This window comes from Pelodiscus sinensis, chromosome 14 (assembly GCF_052426305.1).
Source record: "Pelodiscus sinensis isolate ZL-2025 chromosome 14, ASM5242630v1, whole genome shotgun sequence".
Taxonomy (NCBI): Eukaryota; Metazoa; Chordata; order Testudines; family Trionychidae; genus Pelodiscus; species Pelodiscus sinensis.
The window spans coordinates 6,247,409-6,266,822 of record NC_143065.1 but is presented as its reverse complement, the minus strand read 5'-3'; the positions used below and the strand labels follow the sequence as shown (position 1 = coordinate 6,266,822).

The 19,414-nt window shown below is 40.9% G+C and overlaps 1 protein-coding gene across 8 annotated transcripts in view; it reads left to right on the top strand.

The window, feature by feature from the left end:
* HERC1 (HECT and RLD domain containing E3 ubiquitin protein ligase family member 1) overlaps window positions 1–19,414 on the top strand; it is a 219,518-nt gene that overhangs the window by 36,830 nt on the left and 163,274 nt on the right. For all 8 annotated transcript variants that reach the window (XM_089781918.1, XM_089781916.1, XM_089781913.1 and 5 more), the window contains 7 exons: window positions 4,598–4,725; window positions 6,555–6,699; window positions 6,792–6,963; window positions 7,508–7,642; window positions 9,713–9,878; window positions 15,251–15,376; window positions 18,225–18,446. In XM_089781918.1, the coding sequence (XP_089638044.1) occupies window positions 4,598–4,725; window positions 6,555–6,699; window positions 6,792–6,963; window positions 7,508–7,642; window positions 9,713–9,878; window positions 15,251–15,376; window positions 18,225–18,446 (1,094 nt within the window). The remainder of the gene's footprint in view (window positions 1–4,597; window positions 4,726–6,554; window positions 6,700–6,791; window positions 6,964–7,507; window positions 7,643–9,712; window positions 9,879–15,250; window positions 15,377–18,224; window positions 18,447–19,414) is intronic.

The window sequence follows — 19,414 nt, the reverse complement described above, 5'->3', positions numbered from 1 at the left end:
AGTGTGGGGCCAGGTTGGAAGCATCTATCCGTGACTGCTGCAGCTGCAACAGGCACAGCTGAGAGGAGGGATACATACAGACAGCTAAACTCTCTGAAGTAAATAATACATAGTTGTTTCTTTCTCTCTCTCCTGCCACCCCTGCCCCCGGTGGTAATTTTCCAGTAGAACTGTCCCTCCCTGCCAGACCCCTCTCTTTTGCCCCTGGGAATGTGGAGGATGCATGAGTGAAGATTGAAGGTGGGTGGGGGTGGGAAGGGGCTCAGAGCAGGGAGTGAGGGTGCAGGAATCAGAGCAAGAGGGACTCACAGCAGGGGGTGGGGTTGCCACTGGCTTCTCCCTGGGCGTGGCCCAGGGCAGTGGAGATGTGTACCCCATTTGGTAGCTTTATCCTGGGGAGAGGCACCCCCCACCCTCCAGCTTTTCCAGGAGCCAGCCTGCTCACTGGCTTGTCCCTGAGGGCCAGCAAGAGCTTTTGCCCTCTTTCCTCCCGGGGTGGAATGTCTCTCCCTCCCTCCCTTGCTCTGGATCTGCATGCAGCCAAGGGCAGAGGAGGAAAAGGGTTTGGGGAAGGGAGGCTACTTACCACGTCCTGTGGCAGGGAAGATGAGGAGCCCCAACCCCTGCTGGCCTCTCTTGATGGTGTGGCTGCCCCCCCATTGGTCACTCTGCAATGTAGCTTTCCTCTGTGCTCATTGATCCTAGTGGTCACTGTGAGTATCGCGTACCTCTGAACAGCCTCTCCCTTTCCATCTTTTGGGAAACAGTCCCATTCCCAGCATTTCCTGTTTTCCTAGTAATGTACAACCAAAGCACACATTGCTCTAAGTTAGGATAAAAGGATACTTCGTTTCAAATTTAGTAGCCCTAACTCTTACTGTTCTTGAACAAATGGATTCACAGACAGATGCACATTTTTAAAGTATATAAATAACTGAGATTCACCATTGTTTCTGAAACATGTCAGAATTAAATTATCTGTTTTTTTCAAGTATTAATATTGCTGTACATGTCAGTTCAGCTGTGTATGAGAGGTCGGAATCTAGTCTCTCTTGTAGGTGGAGTAACTTTTTTTTTTTAGAAGATCAAGGGAAACTAAGATGTGTTTCACAGTCTTCGGGATGGGCTTAAAATCCAATATTTTCTTAATCTCCTAAATGGCGCAGATAGTGTAACATTCTTCAGTACAAGTATCCTTTGTGTTTACAGCCTATATAAATGATTGCTGTTTGCTTAATTACCATTCCATATTATTCCAGCCATAATATAGTCCATGTACTGTGACTTCTCTTGTTTTATTTGTTAATTCTTACACCAAAAATGATGTGAAGTCAATACACAAATATAAGAATGTTTTAATAGTAGAACATTAGACATATTAAATGGAATAAAAATGTATCCTGCCTGCAGATGTGTAGAATAAAAAATTTAAATGTAAAGTTTTTTTCAAGTTTATTCACTTTTCTCCTGGACCATGAAGTTCTATTTTTTTTTATTTGTTTTTGTCAGAACTTTTAACTTTTTTTGATTGAATAGTTGCTGTTATCACCTGTTTCTGGAAAAGCCAAAATGGGGGTTAGATCTTGCCATCTCCGGACTAAACTGCCAGAAATTCTGCAGGTTAAGCCTCTGGTCTGGGATTCTCTGGACAGCAAAATGGATGTTCCTGAAACAGAGAGCCCTAACCATAGATGTTGCCAGTGGCTGGGAGCTCAGCTGGTCTGACAGCAAGCAGCCTGCAGAGGCAATGGCCTGAGGGTAGAGGGCCTGGCTAGCAGTCAGAACAGGGCTGGGCAAGGAGCCCCGCCAACCAGGAGGTGAGACTCGTTGGCCCTGAAGCCGCTGCTGGCCGGGGCTAAAGAGCCCAGACAGCAAGGATGGAACTCTGCTGGCTGGGAGCAGGGAGCCCAGGTGACCAGGAGGTGAGCCCCTGCGGCTGGGGGTACATAGCCACCTCCAGCTGGGAGCAGAAAACCCTTGTGGCTAGGGGTGCAGAACTGCTGCCACCAGCTGGGGACAGGGAGCCCCAGCACCTGGGGATGTGGAGCTGCCACTGGCTGGAGTGGAGCTCTAGCCCAGAGTGGAGCGCCACCAATGGGCTGGGGAAGGGCATTGGCTGGGCCAGCGACCAGAAAGAGAGCCTGGGTACAGCCCTCCTCTAGTCTGGCAAACTCCCTCCTTTGGGACCGCTCAGGTCCTGTGGGTACTAGACCAGGGAAGTTTGACCTGTAATAGGATTCCTCTCAATGCCATATTCTTACTTTCTCATTGTCTTGATTTGAGCAGCTGAATTTAAGATTGAAGTAGTTACCTTGCCACCTCCTAGTGCAGTATGTATGTGGAAGGTGAAAAAATCAGACCAAGAGCAGCTCAGATTGCAGTCCAGTGGTTAATAGTTCTAGAGTCCTGGTGTCCAGCACACTAGCCACTAACAACGTGTGGCTATTTGGCTAGTTGAGTGTGGCTAGTTGGCTATGGCAGTAGCAACCCTGGTTCTAGAGGGAAACTAGAAATTTCATTCCATAGGTAATTCTGACTTTATTGTGGGGGCTCAAAAGGGAATAGTTCCAAATTGGAATAAAAGCCTAAAACATCCAGTGAAATAGAAAATGTCCTGAATTTTAAAGCAAGACCATTGAAACGTTTAATTTTGTCTTTAAGTATATTAAATATGTCATCGGCACGTATAATCATCAGTATTTTTATACAAGACAAAACAAAATGAATGGAAATGTGAGGCTGTTGAAATGGAAGATTTTTGTCTTTCATGTGGAACGTCAATGTGAACATGTTTCACAAAACATTTTTTATTTTGGTGAAATTGCATATTTTGATGGAAAACTGTTCTATCAAATGTTCAGCCACCTGTATTGATTAATACTCATCCATGGAGTTTTTATATTGCTTTGATTGTTTGGTGCTGATTAGAGGCTCGTACCCTCCTTAATGAGGTGGGGATAGGTAGGAGAACCTGGATCTTACCAGTTGACTAGGCTCCAGTAAGTCTTAGGAAGGGTCCAGCACCTTAAGGCTGCCTTTCTTGGCCCACTGCTTTACCACCTGCTCTATAGTTGTTTTTTTTTTTTTTTTGCAGCCTGTGGTGGACTGGTAATAAAGATATATCCAGGCACACCTGTTAGGCTTCTTTTCTCTAGATTAAGGCTGCTGTAGCACCCCTTTGTAAAACTCCCAAGGCAGATCTTTCTCCCAGCCTACTCCGCGCTATTGTGAACTCGGACTTCCTTTTAAACTTCCTCCTTCATCTGAAGCATGTCCTGCAGGTACAACTGGCCTGGGTTGTTTAGGCCTGGTGTTGCTTTTTAACTCTTTCACGTTTAGTGCAGGTGTAACCCACACACCTAGTGTGGTTCACTATCTCATGCGGCAGCATCTAGGCCTCAGCAACTGATAAGAATAAGAGACCTCTACAGCATGGCCTGAGGGGCAGCTGGCTTTTAGCTCAAAGGGTAGAGGCTCCTATACTGAGCTCTAGAGGTCCCAGGTTCAAATCCGCCTGGTGGTGGTTACGTAGGGTTTATACATCCTGTGACAACTGTTCTTTCACAGAAAATGTTACATAAACTGCTGAGAGCAAAGGGCTGAATCCAGACGACAAATTTCAGGGAAGAATAAAAGACAGAAAACCTTAAAATTATGTGAAGGGCTTAAAAATGGACACGAATATTTGAAGGCTTTTAGAAAAATTCAGAGAAGCTAGTCAGGTCAACTTTTAAATTGAAACCTTCTGCCCTCCCACAGGTTGGACTGGCTCCCTTGGAATCTGACAAGTCCTAGACAAGAGTTTTTGGGCCCAGGGATGGTTGGGGATGGGGGTGCCAGCCTCTCCATTGGGCTCCTCTCCCCAGCAACCTGTCACTGCTGCCCTGGCCCCCTGTCTGCTGAAGCCCTGCAAGCTCCATGACCTTGTGAGCTCTGGTGGCTCCATGGCAATGGGAGCTCTGGAGATGGTCCTATGGGCACTTGCAGCCCTCCCAACCCCACCGACCCCAGGAGCTCCAGAGGTGGCTTTACAGGTGTTCATGGCCCAGCCAGCTGTGAGCTCTTTCTATCCCTGCTGGCTGCAAGCTTGACAGTCCCTCCTCCCTGCAGACTCTGGCAGCTCCACCAGCTTCCCATCCTGGCCAACTGCGGGCTCTGTTGTCCTGTGGGCTCCACTGCCCTGCTAGCTGGCTCTGTTCCCAGCTGCCGGCAACCTCTGTGCTAGGGCTTTCTAGTCCGGCAACTGGAAAAACCACAGATGTTACTGGACCAGAGTGTCCCAAACCAGGGGTTGCATTTGTATTACTGAAGAGGATTTGAATAAATGATAAATCACAAAATAAGGTGCTAAACAACATACTGGTGGAAAAAACATCAATTAGTATGCTAGGTATGTTTTGAGTAAATATCTACTAGAACATCAATGCTTCCTTTACTTAGAAGCAATAAAATTAATTTAAAAATAAAATTTACTTCCACAAGGAAACACTAGGTAAATAGAAATCTAAAACACTTCTGATTGGGAAGTTAAATCTTCATAACTGTCATAACTGTGGTTTACTTAAGTCTAATATTAACTTATGTGTCTGTCTGATAGGCAAACTTGGCCATGGTGATACCAATAGAGTATATAAACCTAAAGTTATAGAAGCTTTACAAGGAATGTTTATTCGCAAAGTATGTGCTGGGAGCCAATCTTCACTTGCCTTGACTTCAACAGGACAGGTAGGCAAAAAGATATTTTTACCTGAACAAGAGTTTTGCTATTGAAGAAATGCCTGAGACTATTTCAATTGTATGGTTATTTTGATTAAAATTATGAAAAGGTATTTACATTAAGCCAATTTAAAACCCAAAACCGTCTTAAATGTTACACAATAGGTATGTAAAATTTTATTTTATTTTTGCCCCAAAGATATCAGGAACAAAAGACACAAAAGAGCATGATTTTAATGAGGTCACATCTTTATTAACATTATCTAGAAACTATCTGTAGAGCCCTGAAAATCTGCACATAGCCAATTTATAGCTGTGGGTATCTGCATCCATGGATGTGGATCCGGGTATTTGTGGTTCATTTTTGTGGATTCAGATGCATATACAAATGTTGCAGCCATGCACAGCTCTATCTGACAGTAACTCATCTAGTGCTGTCAGCCTTCCTTAACATCAAAAGTGGTACAAACACTGACTAATATGGTAACTTATGTTTGACAACTGTATACTATTACCTTAGTGTACTAATACCTTGGACTTTAGTCCATCCAGTGCTTTGCTGCACATCAGGTTACCTACATTTGCCATCCTTGCCTGTCAACAGCCCTTCTCTTCAAATCTTCCCATTTCATATTGAGGTGCTTGATGTCATTCAGAAATGTTTGTTTCCGTGTTGTAGGGAGTCTTACTTCCTTTCCATCCATCCTGGCTTCCATTCAAGGGTGGCATCAAATACCTCAGAGTACTATAGTTGTAGTAATATATTAAGTGCCACATAACATCTTCAGTGTATAGGGAAAAAATTCTAAGTTTATAATAAACACGGAAAAAGAATGTTTACCTTTACAGAGTAGAACTACAATTTATAATTTCTGTCTGTATGTACAGGGCTTGACAAATCACTGAGTCTCCTCGCCTATGGCGAGTAGATTTCAGCCGTCGCCCCGTTCACTGGCGGCGTACCCATGAGCAATGCGGGTCTTGCACATGCGCAGTGCGGGGCTGGCGAGTAGGTTTTGCCGCCGTTTGTCAAGACCTGTGTATGTATATGATGTATGTAAATTTGTATATTATAAATGCAAAACACTAAAGGCCCAGTATTGTCAGGATTCTTTCAAAGGGTACTACAGAAAATTGGAACTATTCTATAGAATACTTCATAGTCTTAATGAACATTGTAGCATATAGAGTAGTAGATTAGAATACGTTGTTTACTTAATGCCATATGTACACCTGGGCCCAGGATTCAGCAGCCATTACTTTCCATGTCAGATAGTAAAGAAAAAGTCTGTGGCCTCAAGGGTCTGTGGCCAAACAAAAACATTTTTTAATGCTTATACATACATTTTGGCTAAATAGTGATTGTTGCATTGTTTGCTAAATTTCAACAGCCATATTTGTCAAAGACCCTTACTAAAATCTCCCTCTATCCCAGTTACTTACTACAAGAATTGCAATTACGTGCTATTTATTTTGGTTTGTTTGTAAGCGGGAGAGAAAGTAACTTGAGTTTCTTACAAATTCTGTCATGTTACACTTGTTCTTGTTAAACCTCATGAGGTTTCTTTTGGCCCAATCCTCCAATTTGTTTAGGTCACTCTAGTATTGTTAGGCCAAATTTTCTGTAGCTTAATGTGTAATGTAATAAGATAATCGAGGAAAATTTAGAGAATGCACATATAAATGGATAGATTGAGCCCCGATTTGTATAGAGTGCATAAATATAACATGCATGTGCATTTATAGGTATAATTGCACAAGTTACACACGATCTTCTGTTGTCTCTTGACAAATACCAAAAATGCTTTGAAAACTTATATGTATGTTTGTGTTTTTAGATATATGCGTGGGGCTGTGGTGCATGCCTAGGCTGTGGTTCTTCAGAAGCTACTGCTCTTAGACCCAAGCTTATTGAAGAGTTGGCTGCTACAAGAATAGTTGATACTTCAATTGGTGACAGCCATTGTTTGGCACTTTCTCATGGTAAAATAAATGATATATAGGTATTTATTATACTCTTTGATTAAAAGACACTGAACCACAAATTTTGTTTCCTTCTTTGATTGTCTCTTTAGATAATGAAGTTTATGCTTGGGGTAATAATTCCATGGGACAGTGTGGTCAGGGAAATTCCACTGGTCCCATTACTAAACCAAAGAAAGTAAGTGGTTTAGATGGAATAGCAATTCAACAGATTTCAGCTGGCACTTCTCATAGCCTTGCCTGGACAGCTCTTCCAAGGGACAGGTAAAAGATTACATTTTGTGTGTGTGTGTGTGTGTGTGTGTGTGTGTGTGTGTGTGTACACGTACACAAATTCTTCATTGCGCTGTACGAGATTATACATCACAGTATTGCTATCATTGTGCTTATAATGCTTTAAAGATTTTCTGTTCTGACAGTAACAATTACTACATAATCCCAAGAGGGGGGAACAAAACCTGAGTCTGAGCCTGCCTGAGACAGGGGGAGGGGGGAGAAGCAGAAGCCTGAACCCTGCCGCCACAACGAGGAGCCTGTAACTTGAGCCCCAGTGCCTGGAGCAGAAACTGAAATCTGAGCCCTGCTGAGCTTCATCAATGCTTGAGGTCCCTGCAGTAGTAGGGGATTAAGTGAGAAAAACCAGACCATTTCAGCAGGGGCCCCGCTGCCATGGGATGCAATGATACTGTCCTTGACATGACAACCATATTAACTTATTGTAATTGATAATTTATTATGTGGGTAGTTGCATGTTTTACATGTTCATTTATTTCAGTGTACTTCATGCATTTCTTATGTTTGATTCCAGACAAGTTGTTGCATGGCACAGACCCTATTGTGTAGACCTTGAAGAAAGTACCTTCTCCCATCTCCGGTCCTTTCTTGAGCGGTACTGTGATAAAATTAACAGCGAGATTCCCCCTCTTCCGTTCCCTTCATCAAGGTATCTATACGGGATATGCATGTTTAGTTTTGTTGCATATTTTTTCTTTACTAGAGTAATGATGTATGTTTTTGTTGTTGGTTTTTTATTTTTAATAGTAAGGTTTAAGATTTTGGTTTCCTGCATTAAGTAGCCTTTGAAAATCGAACTCTTCTATAAATGATTGCACCAGTGCATTCCACTCTTGGGGGGAAGGGGTGCACGCCAGGAACAGTTGTTAGAACAACAAGAAGTCCTGTGGGACCTTATAGACTAATAGGTGTCATAGGACTTCTCATTGTTCTTGCAGATTCAGATTAACACACCTACCCCTCTGATACTTGTCACCAGGAACAGTTATTGTTTTTTTTCCCCCCTCCATGACATCCAGAATGGCACCTTGTATGCCTTGTGCTGCAGTAGGCCATTGCATTCAGGGAGGAACCCCTACAGTTCCTTCCTACTGCCTCTGATGGTAGTTTTAATCTGTTGGACTTGCTTTAGCAAGTGCTCTCAGCTGTTTTTCTTCTTTATAATTGTACGTTTCTATAGTTATTAGGTTTAGTTAGTATTTGAGTTAATTTACTCTCGGTTCCCCAAATTTGGGGTCCCGTTAGTGGTACCAAGCAATGCTTTGGTCTCTGGGCTTCAAACCATGCCTGTCATACTTTAAGCCCATGCCTGCGAGCAACCTGCATTCTAGTTTGAAGTGCTTGGGTGAGTCTTAGATTAGAGTTCAGAGCTAAATTTGCAAGGACTTCAAGCTTAAGAAAGATGGAGAGGCCAGACTGCAGTTTCTTTTGATGGTGGCTTTTCTGAGACCGCCTTCAGAGCGTTTGCGGTCAGAGATGATACTGAGAACTCAACATCTGTGAGACAAGCACCTGTGCTCTGTCTGAGTCCTAGCATTGATCTTCATCACGGTGCTGAGGAAAAAGTAAAAGGCTTCCAAGGGCACTGCTGGAAGAGACTGATCTCTATTCCTTAGTCCTGAGCTATCGCTAATGCCAGTAATGGATGTGTCTGCTGTCTATTGAAGGGTTAGTTTGTGTGTCTTTCCATTGCAGGGGTTGTGATTCAGAGGACTAGACTCTTCACACATGTCAGTCATATAGCTCTTAATCCTATGATGATTTATCACCCATAAGGGGTTGTTCACTCTTAGACAAAACAGCAGTGCAGTGTTCTGTTTCCACAGACAAAGAGGGGCCACTCATTCCTGCTTTGACAAGATACAATTTATGTATGGGACTTTTTGCATTGCCAACTCAAATCAGTCTCGAGGTCTCTTACCTTCAGGGAGCTCAGAACATTCTAGCTAACCAAGTCATTTACAAGTCACCACGTGTGGTCCTTTCATCCAGGAGTATGTATCCAGGTCCGTTTTCTTCCTCTGGGGAACTCCCCAGGTAGATATTTTGCAATGAGATACAACAGGAACAGTACTGCTGGCATTTCCCTACAGTGTCACAATCTGGGTTCCCTGACAGATGATTTCTTGTTGCCCCCATCAACCAACCTCCTATCCCTTTTCATGAAAGCTGATGATCTTTCCATTGTACCCAGATTTAATTTCTCAAGACTACGTTACTTGCACAATCCAAATGTGCAGGCACTCTGTCTAGCAGCGTGGATGCTTCGTAGTGAAACTCTGGGGAGCAGTTGTGCTCAAAATAGGTTCAAGATGCGCTGATGAACAATATAATGCTATTTACTAGGTCTATTTGCACCTCTGGTGGAAGTGTTTCTCTGTTTGGTCTGGAGTTTCGGTGATGCATTCTTCATTCCAGCATACGTTGGTCTCTCTCTTTCCCCCCCCCCCCCCCCCACCCACACTCAAGAAGAAAAAAAAAAAAGCAAGGTTTGGCCATTAGCACTATAAAAGGTTCATCTAGCAGTTCTCTCAGCCTTCCACCTTCAGGTGGATAACCACTCTCTTTTATATTAGAATGTTAATAAGATTTTTTTAAAGTCCTGGAAAGACTATATCTTCAGGTATCTATTCAGATCCTGTTTCCCCCATGGCAGCTAAACTTGGCATTGTCAAAGCTAATTTACAGGCAAGATAACCAGTATTATTTTGTTTTGCAGAGAACATCACAGTTTCCTCAAGTTGTGCCTGAAGTTGCTTTCTAATCATCTTGCTCTTGCATTAGCTGGAGGCGTAGCTACTAGCATTCTTGGAAGGCAGGCAGGTCCACTTCGGAATTTGCTGTTCAGGCTGATGGATTCCTCTGTTCCAGATGAAATACAGGAAGTAAGTAATTTTGTTCAGTTCACATCCAAGTCTTTTTAAAGTATGGTTATGGTCAGAAAAGGTGTTTTGTAAAAATGACACTTTAGTATTGCCAATATTTGATTTGCTGATTAAAATCCGGTTTTGAACTGTACATTGAGCCAATGTGATAGGCAGTTATATATGGTAAATTGAAGTTATATTGGGATTCAAGACATGAGTTTGCTTTTTGATAATGCTTATTAAGTATAGCTAAAATATACTGCTTTTACTTATAATATTGCTTTTTGTCCTATTTTGAATGTATTTCTGGTTTTAACAGCAGTTTTTTTTTATCATGGAACAGAATAGGGAAATGGAAAAATTGTGACCAACACAAGTTATGAAGTATACATCTGGTTATGGTAACCCATAGTAATGCAGGGACTTATACAATGTGTTGATTTATACAAGTACTTCCATTGGAATGTTGATTCTATTCGTGTAACTATGGACTTGGAACATCAGGCCCCAGCTTCTAGACCTCCATATAATTTTTTCATAATTGTATACAATGAGCTGTGGTGCACAGGATCATAGAATCATAGAGCTGGAAGAGACCTCAGGAGGTCATCAAGTCCAGCCCCCTGCCCAAAGCAGGACCAATCACAACTAAATCAACCCAGCCAGGGCTTTGTCAAACTGAGACTTAAAAACCTCCAGGGATGGAGATGCCACCACCTCCCTAGGTAATCCATTCCAGTGCTTCCCCACCCTCCTAGTGAAATAGTTTTTCCCAATATCCAACCTAGACCTCCCCCACTGCTCCTTGTTCTGCCATCCATCACTAATGAGAACAGCCTCTCTCCAACCTCTTTGGAACCTCCCTTCAGGAAATTGAAGGCTATCAAACCCTCCCTCACTCTTCTCTTCTGCAGACTAAATCAGTCCAATCTCTCAGCCTCTCCTCATAGGTCATGAGCTCCATCCCCCTAATCATTTTCGTTTCCCTCTGCTGGACCCTCTCCAATGCATCCACATCTTTTCTGTAGTGGGGGGCCCAGAACTCCAGATGTGTCCTCACCAGAGCCGAATAAAGAGGAATAATCACTTCTTTAGATCTCCTGGTAATGCTTCTCCTAATGCGACCTAATATTCCATTTGTCATCTTGGCTACAAGGGCACACAGTTGACTCATATCCAGCTTCTTATCCACTGTAATCCTCAGGTTCTTTTCTGCCGAACTTCTACTTAGCCATTCAATACGCAGCCTGTAACAGTGCTTGGGATTCTTCCGTCCCAAGTGCAGGATTCTACACTTGTTAAATTTGGGTTATAACTTTGTTCACTTTTGGTCAAATATCCAAAATATATTATGCAATTCAACAGTGCTCAGAAATGTGTGTGAAAGAAGTCGGTTGTCTCACTAAAGTGTGGTTCCATGCCACAAAAGTCAGTACTATTGTAAATTAAATGTTTTTGATAGTCCCAGTGGAGATACCAAGGACTGATCAGGTGATGGTGAGTTATTTATGTCAATTAATCCTTTCACCCTTCAAGTCAAACCTGTAGAGTAATTGTAGCCAATACCAGCTGCCCCAGGGATTGACCTGATTCATGCATTAGGAAAGGAGGATAAAGGACCCTCTGAAGGAAGTGGGGTGGGTTGAGGAGGCAAAGTTGATGAGTCATCATGGGGAAAGATGAAGGAAAATAGGAGCTGTGAAAAATGTTGATTGACCAGTTTCTCTACTGTGAAATACTTACTGATTAGGAAAGCTTACTCAATGTTCACTTTATACAGTAATTTTTAAAACTTAGATGAATCTTCAGACCTGGAATTTAGATTGCACAGTGTCTTTGCTGAAAATAACCATTATATACCTACCTAGAAGGATATATTTCCATTGTGTATACAGTTCAGATCTGAACTGTATACACAATGGAAATATATCCTTCTAGGTAGGTATATAATGTTCTTCCTTTGACTTCCTGCTTTGCAGACAGTGCCAAAAGCCAAATTAAGCTATTTTTACTTCAGCTACGCAGTTGATGTAGCTGAAGTTGTGTAGCTTAATTTGACTTTTGCCCTGCTTTGTAGACGTGCCCTACGTGTCTAAGCCTCAATGCATATCAGTTGAAGCTGAGTTTGGCATGAATGCAAATCGAGATCTTTTGAAAACGAATAAGGAAGAAAAGTAAACTAAATATTCTACCCTTAAAGATAGCAGGGGACAAGAATTTACAATGGAGTAATTCTTCCCCTAACAATGTGTTGAATTGATTATAGACCATGTTATCTGAAGAATTCATCCCTGAAATTTAGGAGACTTAGACCTCAGATATCTTCACTTCAGTCTTCTTTGTATTTAAATAATTGGCACCTAACCTCATATATTGTTCTAGAATAACTTGAATAATTTTACTTATGGGGAGTTTTGAGTCCCCTGCCAGTACTTTGAAAAAAGCATTTATATAGTGTTTGAAATATATAAACGGAAAATTTAAGATTATAAATAGAGATAGAAATGTAGCCGTGTTAGTCTGGTGTAGCTGGAACAGAAATCAGGACTATGTAGCACTTTAAAGACTAACAAGATGGTTTATTAGGTGATGAGCTTTCGTGGGCCAGACCCACTTCCTCAGATCAAATAGTGGAAGAAAATTGTCACAACCATATATACCAAAGACCACACTTCAAAGAGAATTCTCTGAACTGTCATTCATGCTTAAATTCGACACTTTACGCTTAGGGTTAAACAAAGACATTAATTATCTTACCCATTACAAAGATAGCTTCCCCAGTTATCACCTCTAATATCATTAGCTCACAGACATTTACCTCCCCCCCAACCCTCCTTCTGTTCTAAAATTTGATTGGTCCTTTTCACATGTGTTCATTTTTTTTAATTGTATCCTTTGGTATATATGGCTGTGACCATTTTCTTTCACTATTTGATCTGAGGAAGTGGGTCTGGCCCACGAAAGCTCATCACCTAATAAACCATCTTGTTAGTCTTTAAAGTGCTACATAGTCCTGTTTTTTTGTTTAAGATTATAAAGACTCTTATTAGAGAGATATCACCAGGGATGAATTTAATCCATTTTGCGAATTTATTTTTGGCAATTGATTTGAACACTCATAACATTTTTGTGATTAAAAAGACCTTGCTAAATTCTGTGTTCAGTCTTTAATGCTTTGCTTTACTTAATACACCAAAGGAAAGCATTTCATAATTTGCTGCCTGGAAAATAATTAATGTAACTATAGTCATAGAGAGGTAGCCGTGTTGGTCTGATCTTGGTCAAACAAACAAAAAAGCAGTCAGGTAGCACTTTAATGACTAACAAAATAGTTTATTAGATGGTGAGCTTTAAAGTGCTACATGACTGCTTTTTTAAATGTTACCATGTTTTCCGAGTTGAAATCCTGTTTTCTCAGAAAAAACTTTAAAGTTAATGGTGACTAAAGGATATATTCTTGCAAAACTGCAAACTAACAAGCAAGGAAATTTCAAGAGGACATTGGTAGTCTCATGGATGCAACTCTCCAAGTGTTTGCTGTACTAAAGTTTTGATTCAAAACTACTGAAGTCAGTGGGAAGACTCTCATCAATTGGTTGAGTATATCACACTTCATTTTCAGTTCCATAAAAAACATCTTCAGTGCACAAGCCTTCATTTTGATTTTTTTCAATTTTACTTTTATAGATAGCTATCTTAAATCAGTGTTGGGCCCTAGTCCTAAAATAAAATGTGGTTGTTAGCTCCTTATACAGAATTCGTTTCAGGATGTGGGCCTAAGATGGGGAGGGATATTTCATCCTCCTCTCTGTACCCTGAATAATTAGGCTAATGTGCTTTTAGCTTTCGTGATTCTTCTGATCTCAGGTTTCATATCATTTATTTTATTTGTGTGAGTAGCATCTTAACAGATGCACAAAATTGTCCTTTTCATCCAGGTGCATATGATAACATCAAAAAAAATCTAACTACAACCAACAGCTAACCCGTCAACAAACCCCTAACAAAAAGTGTTATTCCCCATAAAATATTACCCATCTCCCTGAATGCTTTGCACTGTCCTTTTATAACAGAGACCTGGGTTGTTCTGGTTCAGAGTTGGGAATAAGTTCCATATTGAGCTCCTGAGATGGTTGCAAATGGTGGCAGTAAGGCTCTGAGGAGAGAGGTCCTGGAGACTGTCTCTTCTGTCCTTAGCAGCTAGGACCCAAGCCATTTAGGACTTTGTAGGTCAAAACTTTTAAAAAAAGATTTTATTATTATTACGTTCTCCCTACAAATCAGTAAGCATCCAGAATTGAACAGGGGTAGTTTGTCATGTGCTTCTGGTGAGAGAAACTGATTACCAACTGTGACACAACTTTCTGTTTTAGCTTGAAATTTAAAATGGTCCTGTTGTTGTATAATTTTTGGACTCTGTCATGGCACTGATTCTGTAGTTTTTCTATTCTGAAAAAAGGAAGCTGGTCTGAAATTTCAGCATTAGCTCACTTTTTAAAATGTTTCCTCTGCTGAAGTTAGAATCATTTTGAACAAATCTAGAAACAAATTACTCATGAGTTCATTAAATTTTGAGACTAAATACTTTGGTCTGAAAATGTTAAAGGGTAGAAATTTGGTCCTGTTTTCAGTGTAGTTTTACTATCCAGCAATTAGGAGCACCGCTGTCATTTGAGCCAGATGTAGGTGTTGCTGTGTACCTTGTTAAAATAGTCTGTGCTCTTAACCGCTTAAAAACACAGAGGTTAAATATGCTATATGTTAGGATGTGGGTTTTGTCCTACTTCTTATACACATAAAACTACTCTTCCAGCCTTTGGTAGTTCCAGCAAAAGAGAGACCTATCATACCAACTTGTGTTAATATTTGTAGGGGTTTACTGATATGTTTAGCAAGAACTAGAGAGAGATTAACTAATTTGCACTTACATTTGGGCTCAGTCAGAGTTTGATTGTGTGTCCTTAGAAAATAAGAAAAGTTAGTGCTCTAATCTAATTTACATTAAAACTGTCGTGTGTGTTTGTTTTTGATACCTAATTAAAAAGAACAGAGTTTTGCTGTCTCTCAGCTAAATCTCTGCTCTGATGGTTTATACCAGTGTAACTGAATAGAACTTAACTTTCACTATTATCTCCAGAAAGCTGATGCTGCTATCAGCAGATTAATTCCAGAACCCTATATGAGCAGTAGAAATTGAATTGTCATCTCCTCTAGCACAGGCTCACCATATTACTGCAGCTGTTAATATAATTTAGCACAATGTTCATGTTATGTGGCTAAGTTAAGTATTCTTGATTTAAGTCATGGTAACTTTTTGTAAAAATTCCATTATGTTGATAGTTTCTATTTTAAAATAATTTGTGTTTTCTCCCTGTCTTCTTTCATGCTAGGTTGTAATTGAGACTCTGTCAGTTGGTGCAACTATGCTACTGCCTCCATTACGAGAAAGAATGGAGTTGCTGCATTCTCTTCTACCACAGGGCCCTGATAGATGGGAGAGCTTATCAAAAGGGCAGGTAAGGCCTTGTAAAACTGTATGTCCGCCTTTGAAAGTCCAATGGCTACTTCTGATCTTATAATCTAGTTTGTGCTATATATGTTCACCTATATTAGATTATGCACCTTCAGCACTTTGAAGGTCAATTATTGTTGAGAGCAATCTGTTTTAACAAATGTGAATAATGTAAGCTAAACATCTTATGTTGCCAGTGCCCTAAGTCTTTTTTCAAAAATAAGGAAAAGTGCTCGAATTAGATCTTGTGGTTCTGCACTAATAATCAGAATACTCATGTAATGCTTATAGATGATAGATTTTACAGCACTTGCCAAAAGTGGATGGCTTGCCCAGTGTCATACAGCAAGTCAACTGTAGAATTAGGAATGCAATACAATTTTTAACCCTGCACTCTGTGTGCAGAACATGAACCTAGATCATTAGCTGTTCAGTATGTGGGGATGGCTATTCTTCCCCATAATGCTTATAACCCAAATCCCATTGGTCATGAATTTGTACATTCATTAGTGAAAGGCATGAGCATATTCTACAGTGGTATTCTGGAATGGAATGTACTTTAGGCCAGGTTTTCTGCATACCTTTCCTTTCTTGCTTCTGGGAAAAAATAGTCTCGGTGAGTCACTGCTGGGCAGCAGAGTTATATTTATTATTATTTATTTATATTACTGTAACGCCTAAGAGCCTTAGTCCTAGACCAAGACCTACTTGTGTTAGGCACTCTAGGGTATGTCTACACTACCACCCTAGTTCGAACTAGGGTGGTTAATGTAGGCAACCGAAGTTGCAAATGAAGCCCGGGATTTAAATATCCCGGGCTTCATTTGCATCTTGCCGGGCGCCGCCATTTTTAAAGCCCCGGTAGTTCGGACTCCGTGCCCGCGGCTACACTCGGCACGGAGTAGGTAGTTCGGATTAGGCTCTCTAATCTGAACTACCGGTACACCTCGTTCCTAATCAGAGAGCCTAATCCGAACTACCTACTCCGTGCCGCGTGTAGCCGCGGGCACGGAGTCCGAACTACCGGGGCTTTAAAAATGGTGGCGCCCGGCAAGATGCAAATGAAGCCCGGGATATTTAAATCCCGGGCTTCATTTGCAACTTCGGTTGCCTACATTAACCACCCTAGTTCGAACTAGGGTGGTAGTGTAGACATACCCCTACAGACACAACACAAAGACCTTTCCCTGGTTTGGAATGAATGGGAATTGTGGGCCTTCAGTATTTGAGCTGAACCCAAAATAACATTGGGCAAATATTCAGATCCATTCATATAGAATAATCCTGTCCTTTAAACTTGCATACTATGGTGTATACACTGTACTAAAGTGATGTCAGTATTAGGAGTATGAATCCTAAATAAAAGGAAGATTGTTTCTCAAAATAGAGTATACTAGAGCCAGCACAAACTAGATTATAAGATCAGAACCAGCCATAATGACCATCTAGTCTGACCTCCTGCAGAGCTTTTGCAACTCTCTATAATTTAACTTATCTCTGTTAATTGATACTCATTACAAGGCATACTATGAAGCTGCTACATGGAGCATCTCCAAATAAGGGCATTAGGTTATATTTAAAGGATTTCATAAGTACACCCATGTTAGTGTACTTTTGTTAATACAGCTGTCATTTTTAGCTCAAATGAATTAAAATTCAAGTATGAAATTTATGAAAAGGTATATGGAAGTATGGTACATGTTAAGATATACAGTCGGAAGAGAGAATCTTAGCTAGATTTTAATATAGGCAGTTCAGTGGGCAGTTTTCTTTCAAAAGGCTGCACTGAATCAAGTGAATCATCTATAAGAAGTTGGATGTTATAGACAAGCTAAAAGGATGGTCATGCAGTCTGAATACCTAATTTATTAATGTATTAAGAATCATACAAAATTCTGTGCAATCCATTTCCATCATGCTGAAATGACACCAAGAATATTTAACAGCATAACTGTTGGCTATGCCCAGAAACTGTCTGCTACTGGGTAGGCAGTTTCCAAAAGTATAGTAGTATGGTCTATAGATTAAAAGATTATTACATTCCAAATTGCATGACATGAGCAATATACTATATACGCAATATACGATATACGTTGCAGTGAAAACTGATTAAAAACAAAATTCTTCTTTAGTCTCGCTTTTATAAAACTCTTGTCTACCGAGAAAGAAACCACAATACAAAGTTGGGAAAGGTTGGCCATAGGTTACTCAAAGTTGCTTTTTTCACCCTTTTCCGTGAAGTTGTGTGCTCTCATCTGTGGTTTGAATCATTCACGTGAACCTCTAAACCTTACAATTACTATAAGTGCTATAAATAATAAAAATTTACTGAACTTTTTCTACTAGAGCTTCATTTACAGTGTTGTTTTGCTATGTCATTATGAAGAATATTGGATTTGTTAGACATAGTTATTACATTTTTGAAGATTGATACATTAGAGACTAATTGGAGTTGGAAAGGATCTTTAGTCTGAACTTGGAATAGGCAACAGGGCCTCCTTATGTACCCCAAACCCCTGCCCCAGTTCAGACTCCATCCTGAACTCCCCTAACTCCTCATTTTGGCTCCATCTCTGAGCCTGCATGCCTAGCTGGAGCCCTTATTTCTTCTCACACCCCAACCCCAGTTTCATGAGCATTCATGGCCCTTCATACAATTTCTATACCGTGATGTTGCCCTCAGGTCAAAAAGTTTGCCCATCTTTGATCTAGTGCCTATCTTGGAAAATCTGTAGTGGATACTAGTCATTATACTTTAAACGTTAAAGCATCAGGACATTTTTCTAACTTTTTAAGTTCATTACTTTGTTGTCTAACTAGAACAATTTTTTCTATGTAACTATTTCCTTTAGAGAATGCAATTGGATATTATTCTGACAAGTTTACAAGATCATACCCATGTAGCCTCACTGCTTGGTTATAGTTCACCATCTGATGCAGCAGAAGTTTCTTCATTATGTGTTGGCTATGGAAACCTCTCTGATCAAACATACGGTGTCCAGAGTAGCCATCCAGATACTCATCTAGCTGAAATTTTAATGAAGACTTTGCTGAGAAATTTAGGATTTTACACGGTATGTTTAGAGTTTCTAAAATTTTTATAGTAGTAATGAAGTTTAAAAAAAAATCTTTTTAACTTGGGTAAAATAATGTTCCTCCTTTAACATTTGTTCAAGAGATCTGCGATAGGAATCTGCAACCAGCCTCATTCCCCCACCCCTGGTCTCCATAGCCCCAGCAGAACTAAAACTAATTTAATATCTCTAATAGTAAAGGTCCAATATTATTGTTGTCATGCTTTACTATTGTATTTGTCTTTTGTTTATATATGGATGCTTCCAGATGCAGGATGGTGCCCCAGGCAAATGAAAAGGGCTCATAAACACTTTCCTCAGGTTTGTGAGAGCCATTGGGTTTCTGCTGCACCCTTCCGTGCAGCCTTCCAGCCAAGAAGCTCCTGTCCCCAGGAGGTGGGAGAGAAGAGATGGGTAATCCTTGAAAGATTCATGGGGGTTCTTTCCCCTGTTCCATCAGACACTTTCTACCTTTGAGTATGTCTGCACTACAAACTTTAATAGCGTCTATATATACAAACCACTATTACGAATTTAATTCGAAATAGTGGAGCGCTTAATTCAAACTTGGTAAACCTCATGCTACGAGGAATAACGCCTAGTTCGAAATAGCACATTCGAAATAAGTGCTTTGTAGACACTTATTTCAAATTAGGGGACCTCTAGCCCTTCCCAGTTCCCCCTGGTGCTCACTCTGGGCCAAACCAGGAAAACTCCTTTCCTCTCCCGCAGCCTCGGGGCCCTTAAAGGGGTAGACTCTGGCCAGAAGGCACTTGCCAGAGCCAGGCCTGCTAGCAGTCTCTGCCCCTGACCCAGTGACCCCAGGATGAGCCAGGCAGCCAGTGATAGCCAGCCATCCCCCTCCCAGTCCAACAGCACCCAGGGGCCAGTCAGGAGCTGTAGACGGCGCATGCCCTCCTGGACTAGTGCGGAGGTCATGGACCTCATTGAGGTTTGGGGGCAGGCCC